General features: G+C 42.8%; 1 protein-coding gene across 2 annotated transcripts in view; it reads left to right on the plus strand.

Annotated features, from left to right (window-relative positions):
* The window catches only part of DCX (doublecortin), a 72,914-nt gene that overhangs the window by 45,313 nt on the left and 7,577 nt on the right, over positions 1-20,024 (plus strand). The window contains exons 3-4 of one of the 2 annotated variants that reach the window (XM_009276522.1): positions 9,517-9,619; positions 13,851-13,973. In XM_009276522.1, the coding sequence (XP_009274797.1) occupies positions 9,517-9,619; positions 13,851-13,973 (226 nt within the window). Of the gene's footprint in view, positions 1-9,516; positions 9,620-13,850; positions 13,989-20,024 lie in introns of both variants that reach the window. The other variant, XM_009276512.1, reaches the window with a different exon arrangement.

Below are 20,024 nucleotides of genomic sequence, written 5' to 3' on the forward strand. Positions count from 1 at the left end.
ATGATTCTATGATTCTATGATTCTATGATTTTAGCAGTTGAGCAACAGCTTTGACGCTATGAGTGGGGCGAAATGCAAAGCCAGTGTTAATTAGATACAGAACCGGTTGCATCTCCTCATCTTCTTCAAGAATCAAGACTTGGATCCACAGGCTGCAAATGAAGTTACACTGTTGGAGGACAGGAGGGTTTGTTCATTGGCAGGACTGGAGATGCGTATTAGGAAGGATGACTTGAAGGTTGAATACTTCATGCTTGTGTCTCTTTTCCATTACAGTTGATAGCACGAAGTAAAAATGTTAGCTTTTCGACATCTCCTTTGATGAGAAGGTGTTTTGGATTTCGCGGATGTTGAACAAAACAGAGGGGCACTTATACAAAATACGAGCTCAGTGACATGTGCAAGAATTAATTAATAAAAGAAGTATCTTTAGATATGATAAGAACAGCAGAGATGTTTGAAAGACTGTGTAGTTGGAGACCTAGACCCTGAATAAAACCAGTGCAGGCTGAGACAGAAATACGTGCGTAAGCTGAATTGACAGAATAGTCTTGTCTGGTCAGAAAAGGTTTTTAATTACAACCGAGTTAGAGTGCATCTTCCCTCGGAAAAATTGTGATAATACATTACCATAATCCTAATTAACATATGCTGTCTACCACAAACACCAAGGAAGACAAGGTTATCCATAGTGAAGCGTGTTAGCATGCTGCAGCGCTAGGGGAGACACGGCCAGTTCAAAACGTGCTGCCTTCAAAGTCAGTGCTGATGCCTGACTTAAACTGAAGTGTCCTCAAGCTCTCCTGACGCACTAATAATAATGGCAAGTCTGACACTGACTTTTCCCTAGCACTTATTCTGGAAGGAAGTTACTGATGTCAGCAGGACTCGCGACAACGTCAAATAACTACATTCCTTAAAGAGAGGCTGCCTCCGCGAGTAAAATACACCCACTTGTTACATGGAAACCAAATCTGTTCATATTTAATAGAATTTCCTTTGTCACTCTGGCTGATTATCGAAGACAGAATTTCCTCTTATGTCTCTTCACGCCACATCACAAGGAGGCTGTAGGAACAAATCCTGCTATTTTGTACCACTGCGTAATCCTCTTCATTTTGCCAGAACTTTATTGTGCCCGAAAGCAGTGCGCAGGCACGCTGCCCTCCGCTTCCATGGCTACGGGCTGGGCAGGAGTTACGCAGAACGGGTGGGTTGCAAGACAGTGGGCTTATCCCTGGAAAAGGGAAACGCATGAATAAATCAGTTTTGTCCCCCTGTGAGGGTTCATCTTTGGCCACTGCCACTGCTGTACGGGGCTGAAGTCCGTGACCGTACCCAGGTGGGTGAAAGTACAAAGGGAGCATTTTGGTAGCTGGCCAATGTACCGTCCTTTGAAATGTCTGGGCTGAGAATTAAGTGCTTGATGCATCTGACCATGAAGTAATTAACCGGAGGAAGTATTTTTACATAATGCTGACTGATAAGAGAAAAGAAGGAGCAGGAGCCAGGAACACTTATAAGACGCTGAGGAGGGAAAGACTCTCCCAGGGCACCCTTCTAGTGGGTAAGGAAAGCAGAGATGTCGTCTTAGTCTTTTAAGCAGACAACACACGCTGCATTGGGGGGATGAGAGCAGTTCTCACAGCTACGGTTTTACTTCCTCCCTTCCCCACCATCATCTTCCCCAACCGAAAGTCAGCAGGCAGAGGGGTGGCTGTGAGGACACTGGTTCTGACCTTCTCATGCACCAGGCAGGTGCTTTGGCGTGGGGTACAGAGATAAGGGCTCCTTGGGGGAAGCAGGGACCAGTGAGACAAAGTCAGGGTGTGGCTATTGGTCTCCTCCAGCCCCTTAGAGCTTCCTTACAAGCAGTAAATGCTTGGTGTAGCTTTTCACCCTTCTGGGCCTGTCGGTCAGCTAATTGTAATCTTCTTTCTGGGCTCCCTGAAGATGGAGGGGGGTTGCTTGCAGGCACGCACCAAACCATTCAATCCTGGTACAGGGTGTTTTGTGTGTTTGTGTTTTAACCAGGGTGAGGATCTATTTACCAATGCCTCTCCATCACCATCAGTACCGTTGTTACAGTTAAAGAAAAACTCGTACAATGCTGAACAAGAGCCTTTCTCTTTTATGAAGATATGCACAATAGGATCAGCAACGGCTATAGGTTTTAGGAGCTTGTTGCTGGAAATCCCATTAACTGGAAATTCCAGCCCATTGGTTCTTCAGCCTGACCTTGAGTAGGTTGATAGGCTCCCTGCGCCCCTACTTTCAAGACTCCCGATTCAAGTAGTGTTGCTTGACCTTGGCCGTATAGTCATGCTACTTCCAAAGTCTCTGACGCTCTTTTGTAGTCCAGAACTACTGTTTCCTCTCAAGAGTGACGAGGGGGGATGATTAGGAAGAATGGTTTGACAGTTCTCTGAATTCTTAAGTGCTACCTGTTTTGGGGCAATTTGTGCTGGAAATCTTTCCTTTCATAGTCTTAATCTGTCACCTAGAATTTCTCGTTTTATGGTTTTCTGACTGGAGAAAGGGTCATTTTTTATATGCCAGTGTTGATGGCTGTCCTCCTTATGCCCCCAAACTGCACAGCACATTTATCCTCAGCCTAACACCCTCATGAATGCAAGAGCAAGCCTTTCTTCTGGGTAAAAAGAATGAACAGCCTGAATATCTGTTTCCTAGTCCCCTCCATATGTATAGGGAATGGGGATAACAAACTAACCTTTCTTCCAGAGGCTAATTGGATTTCACACAGTTTGGAAGCACCACTAATTCACCAGATATATTAAATTCAGCTTTAACATTCCTACTGGGTAGCTTGGCTATTGACCTTCCTCCCCCTTTGCTTTTTATTCTATTCTATTTCAAACTTACCCATTTGCAATACTTAAATAAACAGGCACCTTGTGCTGCAGCCCTTTTGAGAGCAGCGTTTCTTCATGCATGAAGTCTTACAAGCTGCTGTGCACATACATGCACGAATATTTCTTATTCCACTTAAATAAGCATCACAAATGCTTATTATAGAAATAATGCATATTGGTCAGAAGCCGGTGTCCCTGCTCTGGTTTAGTCGCATTATAACAAAATAGTCCAAGTGGACATAAAGCACTCATAATCAACCTACTGTAGTTATACAGCCTAATTAAGAGGATCTGCATTTTTCATCAATAAAAAGGTGTAAAAATTCCCTCTTGCATCAAAGAAAACACTTGATCATGCTGACTTGCCCAGAATTTTCTCTTCTGAAGGTGAGAAAGGAAGAAAAAATGTCTACAGAAGAGTGGAATTTGATTGTTTCAATCAAACTATGTAGGCTTAAATGTAAGCCATGGCTCTCCCTGAATACAAGAAAAAGTTGAAATCTCTGAATAATGATTTAAAGAATGGAAACCTCACTGCATGTTTCTATTGAGCGGTCAAATTATGGGCCCTGAAACCTAAATGGTAGAGATGACTTTTCCCACCCTTCATGATGGCTCGCTGTGAACATAGTAGTGAGGGGGCGGCACGACCATGGTCTTGCCAAGTTTCCACGTGGATGTTTGGTGGCAAAGGAGAGCAGAGATGGAAGAGCAGATGAGAGAGTCCCCTTCCCTTACTGCTGGGTAGCTCAGAGAAGGGCCCCCCCAAAGTGTAATTGCACATACTTCTATGGCATGGGCTGGGCATGCAGGAGTGCTCCTGATCCATTTCTGAATGTCAACATCTGTGCTTTTTCTGCTCATCTTTGTATTGCTTATCCATTTTAAGCAGTATTTTTTCATAAAAGCAGATAAGTAATTCTCTTTCTGTGAATGCAAATGTGGAATCTATTGAGTGGGTGTGTGCATACTTTAAAGAAATAATTGAATCCAAACATCTCTTCTTTTTAAATGCAGGAAACCAGAATCTAATAAAATGTAAATCAATTCGGTGTCTGCTTGGGGCTTGCAGTCTTCAGACTGCTAAAAAAAAAAAAAGTATTAAGTGCTGTGCATTCCAATATCAACATCTTTATTTTCCATCACATCCCCTTAACCCCTTAAGTCTTCTGAAATCTTTTTCTTTCTGCACATGTGGTGAAGAGCTTGTCAGAGAAGAGAAAGCAGTTCATTTAAAGTCTACTCCGCATGTTCATTAATTCCCGATATTCACTCGGGCGCATGACCTTGCTGAGTCCGCCTGTGGACAAGTCTGTATGTGTTTGGTTTCTGTACCGTGCTTTATTGATTGCGAACACCCAACTGATTAATTGTAAAGCACGGTTGCCTTTGTGATTTAGGACTTTGGCTTCTCAGACCTGAAATAAACATACCACTGCCAATTTGACTTGGGGTACAGGTGTTGGAGTGTAAGTAAGTCCATCAGATTTCTGGTTTGAGTTAAAACAGAGTTTAAACAGATTTTAGTTACATTCTTAGCTCAGTTAACTCTCAGTGCCTGTCTAGCTGCTAGTCTGACTTCCTTAGCTCCATCTAGCATCTAGCGCTGAAAGAGAAAGGACATGAGCGGGCATCTAAAATACGTTAACAGATGGTCGGATGTGTTCAATTTTATAGCATTTATCAAAGCAACTTAGAAAATAAAGAGTATGTCTTAATTCAGTTCTGCTCTTGCTAGGCTTTATGTGTGTACGGCATGCAAATATGGCCTTTTTGGCCTTAAAGGAAGCTGCTTCTGAAGACAGTTTTTCCCCTGTTCTGAACTCTGGAAGCCTACAAGCTGAAGAAATAAGATGATTCAAAGAAAGCAAACGGGTATCTCTTTTCTTTGAGCATAACTGTTAGATCTGCAGAAACTTAGGGAACAGTTTGAAGCTACCTACGTACTGGTATCGCTTTCTGTTCTGCTGTCTAAATTCTTAAAGAGGAGGGATATTACAGAGGGAACAGTTAACAAAGTCATTATGACTAAGGGAGAGAGGAGCAGAGAAAGAAGCCTCGCACTGGCCCTCACTTATCCTAAGACTTGCACAAAGTCAAGCAGTTGGTTAAAGATGACAGTCCCCAAGATGGAAGACGTTCAGCCCCCAGGTTGAACCTGTGGTGGTGTTATTCCAAATGTCCTTTGCCAGACCTCTGCTGGCCATTTAGGGAGAGGTCTTTCCTCGTTCCATGACACAAGGAAGAGATGGAAAGTCTGGAAGCAGGACTGTGTACATGAATCACTGTTCTGAATAATCACTGGCAACAGTGTCTGATCGTTTATCATTCAGCCTCACCTGGCTCCATCAGCTAAAAATAGGAACCTCTGATACAGGCATTTCTCAGAAAGGTGAAAAAGACAGTTCAGTTAACCCTCCTGGTGATGTATTCCTCTTCAGAGACGTGCTCTGTCATCTCCTTGGCAAACAGTGATGGCCAATCCAGGCTACTGGAGGCCTCCTGCTAAAGTGGCAGCCAACAGGAGCTGCGGAGCTCGATCCAGCAGTGAAAGCAACCAAAATGTGGCTGGAGCCTATGTCACTGCTGTGACGATGTCCAGACTTGCAGTTGTAGAGAGTGACAGTGAGGGCAACCCATCAGCCATGCAGACACAGCGAACCCCGTCATTCTGCGGATTATGAAAGGGAACACAAGGAGCTGGTTAACCGTAACGCCCTTCCAAAGCACAGGAGGTTCTGCACTGGTAGGTGATTCAGACTAAGGCTTAAGTCTTCAGGCTTTTGATTTCTAATTCTTTTTAATTATTTTATTTATTAATGAATTACAATTTTTAAATACTGCTGCTGCCTCCTGGAGGATGGTAGAAATAGCCGGTTATTCACAGCTGTGCAGGTATATATCCTGCATATTTACTGCTCCTTTTCCAGGTGAACTCAGAATATCTGTGGCATCACAGATATTTCAGCAACCTCTGAGCTCACATCCAGAGGGATGCTTGAGGCAAGCTCCATTTTGTCAAAATCCTGAAAAACGCTTAGTTCTACAACTACTGTATTAAAATGAACAAGAAGGCTCAGCATCTCTCAGAAGGCCGTATCTTTCCTTTCTGCAATTAAAATTGCTGCAGCAGACGCTGACGGACTGTCACTGCAGAAATCCCCTCTTGGAAATCCTAGCTATATTGTCCTCTCAGGGAAGGTTTTTCTAATATAAACAGAGAAGGATTTCATTTAACGAGAAAAGAAACCGTGCTTAATGAAAACCTAAGGAACTGCAAACAATTTTGTACTCCCTAAAATCTCTGTTAATCTCTACCAACTTCTATTTCTTCCATAATGTAAAGTTTTTAAAAAATCAAACCTTGACACAAAGAAAAATGTTACCATCAAATCTATTAGAAATAATTACTTTGTAAGAAATAAATTTGTGCCTCGTCGACTGGAGTGTGAAGATTTAACTTCCTTCATTGGAATTGCTTAAGCTACAGGAATTGGAAAGAAAACATTTTATGCAGTATGATTCTTTTTAAGTCAATATTGTCTTTTTAATCCTGAATTTCAAAGTAAATATTATCCTCCTTAAAACAAAGGCATGCACATATATCTTGGAAATCAATGCTATTTAGCCTGTCTACTGTAATTATATACACAAGTTTAATTTTTGTTATAAATAAAAAAGCTTGTAGACTTAAAAATGGAAAAAGACAAAATCTTACTAATTTGATGGTTTCCAGTGTCGTTGCTAAGGGTGCATGATAAGAGTCACCACCAAAACCACCATTTTCAGGTAGCAGCGTAGGTCCTTGCACTAGCAGGCTACTATCGGGTTTTGTCTTGTGCTTTGATAAATTTATAGCTAAGAGTAAAATGCAGCATTTAAAACCAATGATTTTTCAGGTTATCAGCTGGGGCAAATTTTTGTTGATGTGAACTTTCTTTCAGGGTTTTCATGGTGTTCCAGACCAATTATTGGATATAATTAGAGTAGTAGATTAGAGTAAGCTAAAGCAGAACATAGACTTTCAAAACTGTCCAGACTGCTTGAGGGGAGACTTGTACTTTTTTTTTTTTACTGAGAAAGCATGAGAAGAAGAAGAAGAAGAGAAGAATGGAGACAAGATGACTTAGAAGGTTATTCTGGAGTCACTAAAAACCCCTAAAACAATTAACGCAGGGTAGAGGTTTGGCCTTGCTTGTCAAGAACAACCCTGAAACGTTCCATACTGGCTAATAAGGTCTCGAACCAGCTATCCCAGCAGAGCAGCCCACGGTCCCGCTTCCCAGCTTGCGTCCTCTTTAGCTTCATGTCCTTCAGGGAGGAGCGTATCTAGGGCTTTCTCCTGGTGTTTTTCTTTTTCTATGCGCCACTTAGGCAAGCTGGCTCTGGTGCTGTAAGATCCAGCACTTAAGTCGCGTGTTTTCACAAAGAAAGTTTACTCCAGCGACTTTATGTAGACAGCAATACATACGGGGCATGTTTCAGGGACCTACAGTAATGGTCAAGGATTTAAGCGGAATAAACAAAAGGTAAATAGAAAATACCACACACGTGGTGAACATAAGCAACATAGCTAAAACTGCATAATCTGTGACACCTGTTATTTTCTGAATTTTTGCGATGTTTTGCACTATTTAATGGGAGTGGGGTTGTTTTTTGGCTGTCTTTTCTACCATGTTGTGGTGAGTTCTTAATAGTGGAAGTTACAGCAGGAAACAAAAGGGAACAAATAAAGCAAATACAGAAGTTCTTGTTTCCTGAATATTAGGAGCTCAACAAGGAGGTTATCCAATTTCTTTACCAGCCTCCAGTACTCAGCCAGCCAGCTGTTCAGAATTACAAAATACACACAATAACCTACTACCTGAAGGGACAAGAATGCAGCAAAGTGAATTGCAAGTATCTCTGCTTGACATGTAATCAGGTTTCTGTCCTTGTGCATGCTGGTAGTTTTCCGTCGCATTTGGACCCTCGATCTGAAGGCTTTCTTGGTTGCCTGGACTTTCTTTTTGCTTGTGGCGGTTGTGGGGAGTTCCAAGGACAAAATATACACTTTGATTTATGACCTGGAGACGATAAAAGCACCTGTGGGTTCTCTCTGATTTCATGTAAAAGGCTGGGAAATGTTTGAACCCTTATGTTGTGATCTAGCTTTGCACTACGTTTAACTGCGCAGTGGTTTCCGTACTGAAGGGTGAGCTAAGCAACCCATGAGTCTTTTCCATGGCATAAATATAGCACTTAGCATTCAAATGGGAACTTGTGTATTGAGCCAAACCCAATTATTTGCAAATGAATCAGTGCCACGCATCCTCAGGGGGAGGTCTGTAATACCAAGTGCTGGTTTGAAATGTCATCTTTTCTGTGGGAGAATTCTCTATAGGTAACATGTTAACTATTTTCAACCTAATTTTAGGCAAACAGAAACTGGAATTCACTGAAGTTTGCAAAGAGAATTCTACCTTTGATCAAAGCCACAGCAGATTTCAGCTTGCTCCATTTTGAAAGTCATGCCAATGTGAAAAGCAAACTTTTCATTAACGTTTGGCATCTTAACCAGAGCTGGCACTCTTAGGCAGTGCTTTAATTTTACATTATATTAACCAGTGTGAAATACTGAGCCTTATTAAGATAGCCAAAAGCCTTCTTTATAGTTGATTTATTAGAGCTTGAAATTAACTTTTCACAGTCCAGCTCAAACGGATCAGTAGATATGGGAATTCAGCTCTGTCTACAGTAAGTTTCCCCACAGTTCTCTCCAGTGCTCTCTCCAGTCCCTTGCAATGGATCTGCCCTCTGTAAAGACCCCAGTGCCCAGACATGCCAAAACGCCTGATACCTCCATTATAAATGTCAGTACCCGCCTTCCCCACCACTCGGCCTTCTGCGGGATGGGCAGCTCTGCAGCGAGGAATGGTGCTTTATCATCCCGTGTCGGGGTGGCAAAAGCGGGGAGAAGGAGACACAACATCTGGAGTACATCTGTGGATTTAAATGATGCTTGGGTGGGAAGGGCGTCCAATGATATTTTGGGCCTCTCCCTCAATGGCACAGATAAACCTTTTGGCTTTAAAACCTATCACCAAGATTGCCTGCTCAGGAAGAGTCACATTTCTGCACCTGGGCTGTGCCCAGCAGCTCTTCGCCTTCTTAGTGGTTCTCTGAGTTTTTAGGCTCTGTTGGTACCAAGATACTCATCAGCATGGGCCGTGGTGTCACAGCCTTGCCTACCAACGTGGCGGGGGGGGGGGGGGGGGGGGGGCCCGGTCTCGTTTTAAAAAAACAGAGAGCGGGGGGGGGGGGGGGGGGGGCTACCCCTGCTTCGTATTTTAGAAGTAGCTCAGGAATGCCTGCGTCATTCATTTAGGGTGACAATGTATTCTGTCAGCTCCTGAATGGATCGGAAATGCCATACCTCACAGAATTCGCAAGGTAGTTGGGATTTTTTTTTTTTCCTCTTAATTACACTTTTACACTTGACTTGCCCAGAGAAGTGGTGCGCTGTGCACCAGGCTCACGGGAAGCAGGACCGAATTAGCATGGGACAGGGGGAACAGCAGCTCCCTCCTGTTTACATTAAAACTAAGCCACATCAGAATGTTGCCAATTAAAAATAAAATGAATGACTTTGCTCTCTCTGTAGGTGACCTGTCTCCACGATTTCTTTGGGGATGATGATGTGTTTATCGCCTGTGGTCCAGAAAAATTCCGCTATGCACAGGATGACTTTTCTCTGGATGAAAGCGGTAACATCAAACACACACTGCCCTCCAGTCTGTGTTTTTATTTGATTTCCATTCAGTTGCTTGTATCAGATAATAACGCTGCATGCTTTTGTTCTGGTTTTTAAGACCTAGTACGTGGAGTTTAACATCCTTTTGTGATACTTGTACAGTCAGCAGATATTATACTCGGGCAAATACTGACTGAGGTAGCCCAAGTCAGAATAGATGGACTCCTACACCATTTGACATTTACTGCAAAATCTGGTAGCGTATCTCCTTTCAATTTTATCCAGTTGCAGTCAGATAGATACATTTTTCTTGAGAACTAAACAGTAGAAGGACTCTTGTCCTTACGTACACATGTGAATATTAAAAAATGGGACAAGCACAGTTAAAAGAAAAATCACTTCCTCCGCTGCTTTCTTCTGCTGATTCAAAAAGCAGGGCAATAATTCCCTTTTTAGGGGGGGGACTGGGACAGCACCATTATTTGTCCCTGTTACAAGTGCAAGCACAGATCTGTAATAATGTGAGTCTCTGATCAATTAAGCCATGAAATCTTTGATTTCACTGAATATACAGAGCTTGCTTGTAGGAGTTACCACCTACCCCACCTGGCAACTGTATACACCAACGGCGCAGGCTGTCCGCTGGTGCCAGTGAGTGCAGCAAGAGTAAATTAATGTAACTTTGACCACTTAAACTAGGAGAAAATGTGGTCTCCAAACGTTCAGGCTCATTTCCCAATGCTCTAGGTATCCTGTATAAGGAACCGGAGCCCCATGCTGTCTTATATGGTATAAACTGGCTCGGCATTGAAGACCAAAGAGGACTTTTGCTGTGTACCAGGAAGTCAAGCAGCCCCTAATCTTCAAACACTGTATTTTTATGACTCCTTTGCAAGCCTGATTTTATTTGATGCTGGTACTTCTGACCTGTGTACTCCAGATGAACCCATTTGGTGGTCTTGGTTAATTCAAAGAAAGTTTCCGAGGTTCAGCTGAAACTTTGCAGGCAGAGAATAAAGCCTGTGTCAGGCTGGGGAAGCGATCTGTAACCTGAGCTTTGTATTTTTTTTAACACTCGGCAGTTGAGTCAGCTCCACAGGGAGTTCCACACTGTAAAACAGTTTGGATGCAACCCTAGCAGAACAACTCGATGGGAAGCCCAGCTCTCTGCCTACACTCCTGATTACTACTGATTTTTCCAGCTTGGATTTCTCTAACAAAAATAAGCCAAGCCTGCTGTTGGGAAGGCACCGAGTAACTGCAGCTCTCAGTGGTATTTTCAGGGGAGTAGGGGTGCCCTGCACCTCGCAAGAAGCAGATGAGGAGCTATTAACCAGCAGCGTTTTCCCATTATACACCCATCATCCTTGCTTGTTATGAGTCAGATGCTGCAAGGAGAACTGAGAGTCCTGAGGTCTTGCATATCAATGTCACTTATTAAAATCTCCTCTGTCGTGGTGTACTTTTTCTTGCCTGTTTGGATGACATGCCCTGGGAGTGCTGGTTATTATGTTCACTCTGGCAGAACATCCCTGCACCTCCAAGAAGCAGATGAGGAGCTATTAACCAGCAGCGTTTTCCCATTATACACCCATCATCCTTGCTTGTTATGAGTCAGATGCTGCAAGGAGAACTGAGAGTCCTGAGGTCTTGCATATCAATGTCACTTATTAAAATCTCCTCTGTCGTGGTGTACTTTTTCTTGCCTGTTTGGATGACATGCCCTGGGAGTGCTGGTTATTATGTTCACTCTGGCAGAACATCAGGAAACAAAATGAGAAATAGCATAAGAGAGGATTATGTCATCTTTTTCCTCCTGACCGCCCACCACAGCTTCTGCCCTATAATCCCTGTTGCTGAGCACCGTCCAGGTGACGTTGCTCTGTCTCATTCGTACCAACTGGTTTTAGCATCAGCCCATGGAAATGTCACGCCCCCTGTGATGTTTAGAGGCCTGTTTACACTAACTTCAGCACAGCCAGGTTTCCACCTTTAGAACCTTGTTTCCAGATGTGCAAATGCTCAGCGATTGCCTCTGGTGTACTGACACTTGCCAACGGCTGAGCTGGAGGAATCCCTCAGCGTCAGCCTTTCTTTGCTGGAAAATGCAAAGCTGACTTTCTTTTCAAGGAATTACTCCCCTGGGAAGAAAATAAATTTGAAAGCTCTTGAAAAGACGCAACATAAAGTATTTTCACTTTTTAGGTTTATTTTTTTAGGGAGTAATTCTGGTGACTAAACATAGATGTCTAACACCCTTTGAGACCCCCTTGGTTTCTGAGATACCCACGTGATATATGATTGACAGATATCATGCAGGGGCACCAGGAGACCCACTGTGCCCTGGGGAGGCTGTACTCTACTGTATCTCACACAGCATTTGGTGCCTATGGCTGGGCAAACGAATCGTGCTCCAAGATCGAAATGTTGCGCTGCTTTTGTTAAACAGCTATATGTAAGAGCCTTGAAAAATATTACTTCTGCAGTGACTGAAGATGATTTTTCCCCACGTTTTGTCTTGGCTGGTTAACACCAGGAGCAGTAATTTGCACACGCTCCCTAGTGGCTATTTCACAGTGTCTCATCAAACACTATATTCTTTAGTATCAAGGAGGGATAGTCTACCTTCCACACCTCCCCCCCCAGTCATTACTGCTCTTCATGTATAAAAAATTGGGGCTATATTGGTGCTGGAGCCCTACAAGCCTTTCAGTGGCATCATCTGTGAGAAGTCAAGTACCTTTGGAAAAAAAAAAACCCACACAACTTTTTCTATCCCCAATGTACAGTTTCCAAAATCCATTTAGCAGGAGAGAAAATAAACTCACTGTAGGTTTAATTATCGCCATGCAGTATCCTTGGAGCACAGGGCATCCTCTCTTCATATTCTTGTACTGCATGACCCAACAGCAAACTCTCTCGCAAACCATCTGGAAGAAGAAGAGACTGACTTTTGACTGTCTGAGAATGAGGAAAGCCTGGGGAAAAATTTAAGGCAATTACATTTTCATAGATATACTGATATATAAATAAATAACACATACATTTAGGTCAGACAACTTGTTTTCGGTTGACCAATTATTTATCCGCTATGTGCTGCCTTAGTTGATTCCCATTAGGGAATCTAGTCAAGGGAGTCCTCAGTCCAGCCCATGCATGCTGAGCTGAACTTTTCCATAAAAAACTGTCTGTATGTGGAACATCTAATTCACATCTGTAAAAAAAGACCCATTTTTCACATCTTGGTGAGGACAATCTGTTGTAGGAGATGAGGTGAGACCAGTTAGCATTTGACAAAAAGGAAATCCCCTTTTTATTGCCTCCTTCTTAACTGGGTTAACTTAATAACTTGAGGGGTGGAAAGTGCTTTTTCTGTTAGCTCTCAATGTAAATAAACCCTGGTTTTGAAGATCTGGCATGCCTGAAATCCTGGGACACACAGAGGTTTGTTAGCATTTCAGTTCCCTTCTGCAGGACGCTGTAGATCATGTTTACATTTTCCATTCTTCCTGGCCTATTTATTTTTTAAGAAAACACAGTTGGGGTTCTCATCTGCTCATGTCTTTAAGCATATAAATCTACTAGACTTGTTTATGCAAACGTTTCTGAAAGGGATGAGTGGCCAGGACAGAGGACGTGTTTTGTAAAACCATTTTGTCTTCTTTGCTTTCTGCATCTGAAAAGTTGCAGCTTGTTGAAACCACAGAAGAGGTTGATTCAGGCTGGGTGAAAGCCTCCCGGGCAGATGTCCCATCTGCCACTTAGAGACTTTTATGTCATGCCATGAGCTGTTTGCTGGCTTTCTGCACCTGCATAAATTGCACTCATCATTCTTACTACTAGGTCTTCACGGAAGGGTTACAGCGAATTAACTGATTTTTTGGCCTGATTCTTCCCTCAGTGTTGACCATTTTCATTGTGCTCACTAGTTGGTGAGAACCAAGGCAAGGGGAAGGGCAGAAAATCTTTGGTAGGACACAGGTACGGAGATGGGCCCTGCTAGAGAGCCAGCCTGATCTTGACGTACACTGTCTCAGCACCTCCTCTAGAGGAGCAAAACTGTTCTTCTCCCCCTAAAAAGTCTCCTTTCTGCTCTGGAGAAAATGTGGAGATACCAGCTTTTCCCTTGCCGTTTTCTACAGCTCTTTGGAGACAAAGCACTAAGCTGCCCATGGGTGTTTCATATCTGGTGTCCATAGGCAGCGAGGTAGGGACGTAACCACGGTTGCCGTCTGTTTCCTTAGAGTGCCGGGTGATGAAAGGGAGCCCTGCGGCTGCCACGGGCAGTAAGTCATCTCCCACCCCTCAGAAGAGCTCAGCAAAGAGTCCAGCCCCCATGCGCCGGAGCAAGTCTCCAGCCGATTCAGGTAACCATCAAGATGGTGAGTGATTGTTTTCTGGTGTCTGAATATCAACCGTGCTCAAGAGAAAAACACATATTGTGTGTCTTTGGATACATTGACCTTGGGTGTTTGCATATGAAACTTCGGTGTTTTTTAAAAACAAGAAGCTGGTGCTAGTGTACAGGGGCACTTAATAAATATTGGAGAGGAATCCTCTGGTCGCTTAAGTGCCGTTGTGGCTTTAGGTCATACCACCCACAGTCTCACAGCCTCCTGCCCGAACAAAATGTTAAAAGAAGTTTCCATTTCCCAGGCAGGAAATCAAGGCCCACAGCGCTCCCATATGTTCCCTATAGATACCGACTGATTTAGAATAACCTCCTGTGCAATGCAAATGTTAATTATTGTACAGGTCAGAAAAGTCCCCTTCTAATCATTATTTAAAGAAGACCAGTGACCTTGCAATTGGAGAACTGGTGATGGGTTTATTGACGTGATACTGAGACATGCATTCAGTAATAGAAGAGAAGGAAAATGGGAATCCTGATTTGCTGCAGCAGCTTGCACCATTTGAAGTGCCTCCCTACCTCTTCAGTAGCAACTGGATTGGCGGGGGGGGGGGACCGGCGGGGGCGGGGGGCCGCAAAAAAAAAGAAGCGGGTAGAGCCGCAGAGCCTATAAATTAAAGGCTGGGCTGAATATCACACTTCTAGGTAATTGATATTTTTAGAGTCACGATGGAGAGGGTGTGTCATCTGTCTGCCTGCTTTTTTTCCAGAAGAGAACCAGACATGGCCTTTCACTAACATGGCCAAATCACCAAATAAGCACTTCAGGATTCCCGGAGAGCTTCATGGCTTAAGTTCAAGTTATCCACAGTATTAACGCAGGTGATCTAAAACAGAAATTGCTTTTCACCTTCACGGTAACACATTGCATATTGCATGTGAACACCACACAACAGTTGACCATCAGTAGATATTGGATTACTGGATATAAAATTCTCCTGACAGTATTCAGAAAGATTTTCCCCGGGAAGCAGTTAATTTGTTTAGAGTCTCTTGATGTTGTTCAGCTACTTAAAGAGACAATGTGAAATTGGTTGGCACATGCCAAGACACTGTGATTCTTAAAAAGATATTTCTCTGTAAGGTGACTCTGCATTAATAGAGTTTTCCTTCAAGATTCCAGTGTTGGCTGTTCTGAAACTCAGGCTTGCTATAATCTAAAAAACTTTTACAATCCCAAATGCATGGTAAAGTGGTGTCGGTACATTGAAGGCATGATGGAAAATATGTTGTTGATTTAAAAAAAACGAAACGACTCCCATTCAATGATCTGGGAGTCAGCTCATGCATGAGTTGTGAAACAGTATTTAAACCTTCTCCATAAGCATCAGGTGCTAATTACCATCAGAACTAGACTTTATTGCATGAACATATAGTCTAATGTGAAATGGCAACTATTGTGTTCCTGATTTTAACTGACTGAATGACTCACAGGAACAAAATGGTGAGTCATCTGATGAAGTTCTATAATCTAAAAGCTTTTACAATCCCAAATGCATGGTAAAGCGGTGTCGGTACATTGAAGGCATAATGGAAAATATGTTGTTGATTTAAAAAAAACGAAACGACTCCCATTCAATGATCTGGGAGTCAGCTCATGCATGAGTTGTGAAACAGTATTTAAACCTTCTCCATAAGCATCAGGTGCTAATTACCATCAGAACTAGACTTTATTGCATGAACATATAGTCTAATGTGAAATGGCAACTATTGTGTTCCTGATTTTAACTGACTGAATGACTCACAGGAACAAAATGGTGAGTCATCTGATGAAGTTTAATGAACACAGTTAGTAGAGCCTTTCAGGAGGAGATTAAAATAAGCAGAAATGCTGAACAATAGCCAGCTCCTGGAGGTAAGGCCAGTAATGAAGGACAAATCAGGTTTCTTTAATCCATCTAGACAAGGGTCTTTCGTACTTTCCTGTGATTTCAATACAGAAAAAAATAGCTGCCTGTCCTCCTTAATGAGAATAAAAAATGACTGAACTCTCTCAGCACTGGAAAGGTAATCAAAGACAGTTGTTTTCTCAGGACAGAGAGAAAAAAAGAATACCATCTTGTGTTCTTGTCCCTTGAATTTGTAATAAAGAAAGTGGGATGACACATTACTTAAGAGTCCATATTTACATAAACAATCAACAGGCTTAGTGGATTTTGAAGTTATCACATTAAAAAGGCAAGGAATGCCAAATGAAACCTGATTAATAAAAGATGATCTGACCTTTTTTTTTCAGCATTCTCACCTATTTCATTTGTGAAAGGATTTAAAAGCAGTTTTATTTCAAGCATATTAAATATTTTTGCTATGTGTTTGATCTCCTACCCATTTGTACCTTCTGTCTTTGCTGTCTTTCACTCTGCTATGGTTGTCATATCAGAACTTTGAGTTTCCTTGATTCTATGCTATTAGTTTCTGGTCTTTTCATTTCTTTTCCGTGTAGGTTTCTGTATTGTTTTTTCCACTATAGTCCCTAAGGCCATTGTGACATATCTGGGCACTGATGTAAATGCAGATTCTGAAGTAAATCTCCATGCTGCTTGAGTGAAAGAAGTCTGAACCCTCCTCATTATAAGCGCACCGCAGTTACAGAGGAGGATGTTATTTTCTTCCATTTCTCATCCTAATCATTCCATTTCCCTGTTAAAGCATATGGGAAAATGGTACATTACTTAGCAGCAGCAAAAATGAGAACGCAGTGGATTTACGTGTGGACAGTGGTCCGCATGCATTGCCCACAGAGGCAGCTAAGGCTTAAAGCAGACTGTGCACGCACAGCTGTGCCTCACTCCTTGGCAAGAGCTTCGAGGCTGCCAGCAGATAGTGGACAAAAGTAATGAGTCACTGTTATAGCACAGAGCGAACAGAAAAAACTGCTTCAGCAGAGCTTGCTAGTGCTAATTCTGAGGACGTAACGTTGACAGCATGCAAACATTGCATCCGCTTTCTCTACCATTGACTGTAGGAACGCTTCTGATCTTTATCTGTCAACATAAATAAAACACTTCTCATTCAAGGCTGTGGAAATGCTTTGTGCCCGAGCAGCAGCTATCCTCCACACAGGCTGCGGTATTCGGGGACTTGTGTTTTCTTCCAGTCTCCTCCACTGACTCACTCCGTGGCTTTGAGAGCATCATTTAAGCTGTTCATGCCTTCTTTCCCAATGGATCATCTAAGACAGCGACAACCAATTTGTATACAGAGCTCTGTAATCTGCCCATGGAATCATGCACAGGGAAGAACTTTGAGGCTCTTTATTTGGGGCTTTTGGCGTATTCTGAAAGCATTTGGAGAATAACATTGCTAAAACCAAAGCTATTATCTCACAGATTGCCAGAGACAAAAGACATCTCCAGCAGCAGAGTGGCTGCAACATGTGCTCCAGACCTTCCAACAGCGGCAAGCCACACTCTAGCGAGGCCACTGTCTACACTCCAGTGGACCAGAGACTGCTCCAGCAACCCTCACACTCTCTAACGCATTCAGTCCTGCCGCAGTAAACTGTCAGGTTATGCAGGTGAATGAATACAACTGTGTTGGCCTGATGCTGTGTTAGCCATCGTCATAGACTCTGTAGATCCCCATCTCGGTTGATTTGGCAGCCTGGAAGCTTTCTAGGTAGGAATCTGCCTTCTGTGCCAGGTGATCTCCATTCATCTTCGACATCCTTTGCTCCTTCTGGTTTTGGCTATGGATTTAGTGATCTACTTCTCAATGAGAAACATAGATCCAGGTGTAACTAGTTTTCTGGGAGAGCCATAGAGAGAGCGTACTGCTGGCTGGAGTCCAGTTTCCCCTGATGGTACCCAGAGCTTTGTTCCCGACTGTGGTCTCTGGGACCACCTGAGTCAGAACAACAGCAGAACACAGAAGGAAATATATGTAGCAAGTCTGTAAATCTAGCACTGAAAAGGAAGCAGCTTCTAAGCCATTTAATTGCTCCTATCACCAGCTAGATGTGAACTGTAATGTATTCTTTGACTGTCTTGTTACAGCAGTCCTGGTAGTGAGCCACCTAAGTGGTCAGCTCCCATTCCAAAATAAGAAGGATTAACATGGAGTAACAAAGAAGACATAAACAAAATATTTCGTTAAAAAACATCAGGACAAAAGGCTGTGCACAGAAGTGCAGCTGCACAGAGAGTGCCAGCTCCCAGCTGCAGCGATTCGAGTTCACTGGTTGAATTGCTACCTTCTGCCGGAGGTAATTTGCCTCCTGCCTAGATGTGTCATGGCCTCACTGTGAAAAGATCAATTCCCTCTAGGCAGCCAGAGCCCTTCAGCTCCAAGGATATTAAAACAATGAGGTAGCTAATCCACAGAAACATGTTAAACACTGTTTTCTTGGCACGGTACTTTTATCTCTTTATTTACCATACAGTCATTTAAATGAACGAATGAATGAAAATTAAAAGAATGAATGAATGAAAATGAAATGAATGAATGAAGTGTCTTGCTATAAGCAGATGGTAACAGACCACAGTCCTTATATTCCCAAGGAGAATCCTTTCTTCCTTCTCTCATTAACCCCCAACCCGTATATATACCTTCTCAGCAATGCCAGTGTATTTCTGTTTTGGTCCAGCCATTCCTCCAGACACTGTGCTGATCATTCCACCGTGGGCCTCTTTTCACCTCTTGGTTCAGTTTGACTGGAAGGCCCTGGCTGCTTTGCCAGCAGTTCCCACTGGGCTTCCAAGATATCCTTTAGTTTCCCATCTCTTCCGTGCTGGAGCTGTGATGCAGTCTTTCATCGATATCCTCCGCCTAACTCCCCCAACGTGTTGCTTCCAGCAAGGCGCAGTTAGCAAAATACAGCAGGATTTTACTTCTCCCTCTACAAGAATGTATCCAAGTGCCTTTCTGTTCTCTTCTCTTCTCTGTCTCCCAAATGTTAGCTAGTAGAGCTGAACTAGTTTCTCATATATCAGGTGTGAATTGAGACTGGAAGGGATTGGTGTCTCTATCTGGCCTTAGTTGAGCTTGGGTCGTTGTGTTTTAGTATGGACTGAACACGCTAAGAAAGACATAGGCAAACTAGAGAAAATCCAGAAGAAATTTCCTAAGGTTCAGAAACTGCTTTGGGAGGAAATGTTGAAGGAAATGGACTGATTCAGCTTAGGAAAAAAAGGAAGATTGAGAAGGGACAATTTAACACTCTTCAAATGCATTTGAAGTTTTAAAAAGAGGATAAGGATCCATTTTCCTGTGTGCCTGTCAGGGATAGGACAGGACATTGGTTTAATCTTTAATAAGGGATATATAGATCAGATATTAGGAAAACTTTTCAATTATAAGCATCTTAATCACTGAAGCAGGTCTCCTAGGGAGCCTGTGAGTCCCTGTCAGATTCGGTGCTTTTAAAAAATAAGATCTCTATTGGGGATGACCCAAATATATCTGATCCCAATTTAAAGCACAGAATTGGAGTTACAAAGCTTCTATGGTTATTTGTAGCTTCTATTTTTCTTTCTGTGAAGTCAGCTTTGCTAAATGACATCGCTTCGAGCAATAAAATCCAGACTGCAGTATACCATCCAATTCCTTCTCCTAACATGACAGAGGAAAACGGGGCGTAAGGAGATAAGTCTCTGTGCTGCTGCTATGGTCCATGAGATTTAAATGGGGTAGGGTCAGCATGAAGTTTGACAAAATTTCTTTAACAGACCACTCCAATAAGAAGTCAAACCAAACAAAAGACAAAGCTGAATCTCAGGGGAGAAATACAGGGGAGAAAATAATGATGTCATTTGCCATTACTTCTTTGTTATAAAAATATGAATTTATCTTACAGTAACTCACATAACAAACAAGGGTTCAGTTTTATAAAGACAGTTCAATAGGGAAAGCAACAGCTGCACGCACAAGCAAAGCAAAACAAGGCATTCATTCACTCCTTCCCATGGGCAGGCAGGTGTTCAGCCATCCCCAGGACAGCAGGGCTCCATCACGCCTAACGGTGACTTGGGAAGACAAACGCCATCACTCCGAACGTCCCCCCCTTCCT

The sequence above is a fragment of the Aptenodytes forsteri genome, unplaced genomic scaffold, assembly GCF_000699145.1.
Source record: "Aptenodytes forsteri isolate BGI_AS27 unplaced genomic scaffold, ASM69914v1 Scaffold107, whole genome shotgun sequence".
In the NCBI taxonomy this organism is placed as follows: domain Eukaryota; kingdom Metazoa; phylum Chordata; class Aves; order Sphenisciformes; family Spheniscidae; genus Aptenodytes; species Aptenodytes forsteri.